General features: G+C 38.3%; 1 protein-coding gene across 1 annotated transcript; it reads right to left on the bottom strand.

Annotated features, from left to right (window-relative positions):
* Window positions 1–760: 760 nt before the first annotated feature.
* LOC116188943 lies at window positions 761–2586 on the bottom strand. The gene is made up of 2 exons (XM_031518395.1): window positions 2143–2586; window positions 761–1396 (listed from the first exon to the last, which is right to left on the bottom strand). Exons 1-2 carry the CDS (start codon window positions 2444–2446, stop codon window positions 1119–1121), a joined length of 582 nt encoding a protein of 193 aa, XP_031374255.1. The 5' UTR covers window positions 2447–2586; the 3' UTR covers window positions 761–1118.
* Window positions 2587–3076: the final 490 nt, after the last annotated feature.

Genomic DNA, 3076 nt, shown 5'->3' with positions numbered 1-3076 from the left:
TGCATGCGTCTCACAAGGGCAACTCCAACGGGAGTGCCAACCCCAGTGCTGAGTGCCACATGGTGGGGCAAGGGCACTAGCATTGGCCCTCGCCCCTTTGGAGTTGGCACTCGGCCTTGGGCAAGGGCCTAGCCAATTATAGTAGGTTGCACGGCCTACAGGGGACCCACATGACCTGCCCTCACTTTTATTTATTTGTTTTTTGTTAAATAATGTAGGCTCTTTGACCCTTTTTTTTTTTACAGAAGAAGAATTTAATGCAAAAATTAATAGTGCAATTAATTTAAAAAAACATAAAAAATAATGTAAGTATTTGATTAATTACTTAATTTAACAAATTATTATTATAAAAAATTATTTAAACTCGATAAATACATATTTATTCATATATATAATTTTAAATAGTGTATGGGCTCCCTATAGGGGCCCAAAGTGGATGCCAACCATTGGAATGAGTTTATCAAGTGAATACTTTCATGAGTGTAGGTGTTTTACTTTTTGATGTGGCATTGATGTGGCATCATGTGGGGCCCAAATAACACCCAGAATAGGCACTCCCATTGGACTTATCCTGAAAATGTCTTGAGGTTATCAGCTCTCCTAATTATAAATTAAAACTTGCTAGTTTCATTGTCTTTTTGATGTAAAATCATGCTCTAATGCGCACTAACAGCTATGGATTTCTCTTGTAATTGAGAAGAAAGGTAAAAAAAAAAATGCATGCAAAACATGTATAATATACATAGTAATCACATATCCCTTTAACATAAACCAATTTTGAGTCGACCGGCTCATGAATTAATAACTAACAAGACCCGAGCGCACAAATGATACCCCAAGCTCTTCATCCAAATCCAAAGTAATTCCACGCACAGCCCATTATTCCTTTCCTTAAATCTTATCATCATCACTCGTAAAATAACAACCAAATTAAATATATATATATATATGTGTGTGTGTGTAAATATAAGGAGAGACAACCCCCATTATTTCTTTTTTTAATCTTCTTTGCAGCCATCAATTCAGAATATATTATTACTCGTAGAGAAGCTTCGAAGATTTCGTTATTTGGAAGGGACAGCCTTCCCGCCTCCAATGATGCAGTTCACAGCTTCATCTTAGCCCCGATTAAGGTGTTTCGCAGAATGATGGTCCGTTTTCCCGGCTGCTTCCTTTTTCTCCTTTCCAGGTGATTCGACCTTCGCACCACCATGGACATTTGAGACGGTTCGGAGTTTAAGCTTTGCTCGCTGGATGTACTCTGAGAACCGGTTCTCAATATGTTCACTCCCACTTCCAAGCTTGTTAACACCATGGGGCTTCGTCTCTTCGTTTGAAGGTTCTTCAGAGAGTTCTGGTTCAATCTTCTTCGAAGCCCCCGGATCTTCTAGTTGCCCTGTTATTAAAATTGCAGTTGAGATAAAAAGAATGCATCAAATCAATGTATATGCCTTCAGAAGAAAAATGTCCTCACTCTACAATCGGAATAAATATAGGGAAGGATGTTATACATGTAACTGTAGGACAAGTATATTTTCCCAAACTCTTTCATGGCTCGGTCCATTGCATGCACGGGAAGTTCAAATGAGAAGTGATGACCGCCTTGCAACAGTGTAATTCCTTAAACAACTCGACTCGACCAACCCAAGAAAAGTAACTATGGAGAAGATCGACTGTAACTTGCAGGAATTAACGGACATATGCAAATTGGACATGATGACGAGGCAAGTACGAGAACATCTTGGCTCAATTCGAGAAAGGGTGAAATTAAGGGAACTTCAACAAAACAAGAGAAATAGTGAGTAAAGATTTTGACATTGATTCAACTCCAAAGAGGCGACTTTCGAACACTAATAATTAACCCATCCATGCCGATGCAAATCAAATATTGACCTACTAATTATTGGAATCCTAAGCAAACATATATGTTATTAGATATGTAAGTTTACGAACTGAACGAGTTCATGCCCCAACCCAGAGATATTATCTATGCAACTTCAGCCTCTTCCCGTAGCCCATGTGTGTAGCTATTTCATACCTTACCACACCGAAAACCGGGCAATGGAACTTCACGTATCACAGGTGGGTTAATTAGACCAGGCACATCAAGCATTACTGGCAGAACATAAAATTGTACCATACCTCGTGCTTTGGTTTTCTCCGAGGGTTCGGTGGCCAGAGATATTTTCACGGGCTTAATTATTGCCACTTGATCGCCATTGTAGTCATGAACTGGTACATCCTTTTCTTTCGCATTTTCGGCAAAAGTAATTGTAAGAATTTTTGTTCCCGAAGGAGGTGGAGGAGGAGATGACAGGGTGGTCCCAGGTCCACCCGGCAAAGCCCGACTGCAGATCGCCCTGAAGACACGACTCGTTCGTATCCAGCTCAAGATCCTCTCATAGCAGGGGGATCTCGCCCTTCTATTATAGCTTTTCTTTTCCATTGTTTCAGATGAAAGCCTTTCGGATCCTGTCGGGCAGAGAAGCTAACGATAAGATACGTGAAGTGGTGGGAGTTTTGAAGGACATCACTTCACTAATTGTGGGTCTTATACATAGAGATTGCAGCATAAGAAAGAAAACAATTTATAACTAAATATACACATATATACACTAACATGTTTGTTCAAATAATCTGATGGTGATTTTCCTTAAATAAGATTTTGAATTTGAGTTTTGTGAATGAAAAAAAATCATGATCTGGAGAATTTTACAATTTAGTGAGATAAGCGAATTCGAGCTGAACTAATTGAAACCTATTGAGCTTTCAGATCATACGTGCTGAAAAAATAATGAACAAATACTTTTAAATATACTTATAATTTATATTAAATAAAAGACATGGGAAGTGCATAATTTAAATAGATAATTAAGGGGAGAAGTACTAAAATAAGTCTTTATGATTCTTTTTTGCGCGTGAAAAGGTCAAATTAGCGGCTACTCAGTATTCACGAGGGAATAAATGAGCAAATCTTTCTATTGGATTATAAGTTTGTTTGCAGATGATTCAAACTTTACCAACAAATTTTTTGTGGATATCGATTGTTCTGATGAGTTTCGGTGGATCGATTCCC

The sequence above is a fragment of the Punica granatum genome, chromosome 8, assembly GCF_007655135.1.
Source record: "Punica granatum isolate Tunisia-2019 chromosome 8, ASM765513v2, whole genome shotgun sequence".
NCBI lineage: Eukaryota > Viridiplantae > Streptophyta > Magnoliopsida > Myrtales > Lythraceae > Punica > Punica granatum.
This window is presented reverse-complemented; position numbering and strand designations above follow the sequence as displayed.

Bases quoted from the DNA above. Each gene is read 5' to 3' on its own strand.
- LOC116188943 (XM_031518395.1), bottom strand. From the start codon at position 2,446: ATGGAAAAGAAAAGCTATAATAGAAGGGCGAGATCCCCCTGCTATGAG. The intron at 1,397-2,142 runs GTATGGTACAAT...TTTTAATAACAG, and splicing joins GGAGAAAACCAAAGCACGAG to GGCAACTAGAAGATCCGGGG.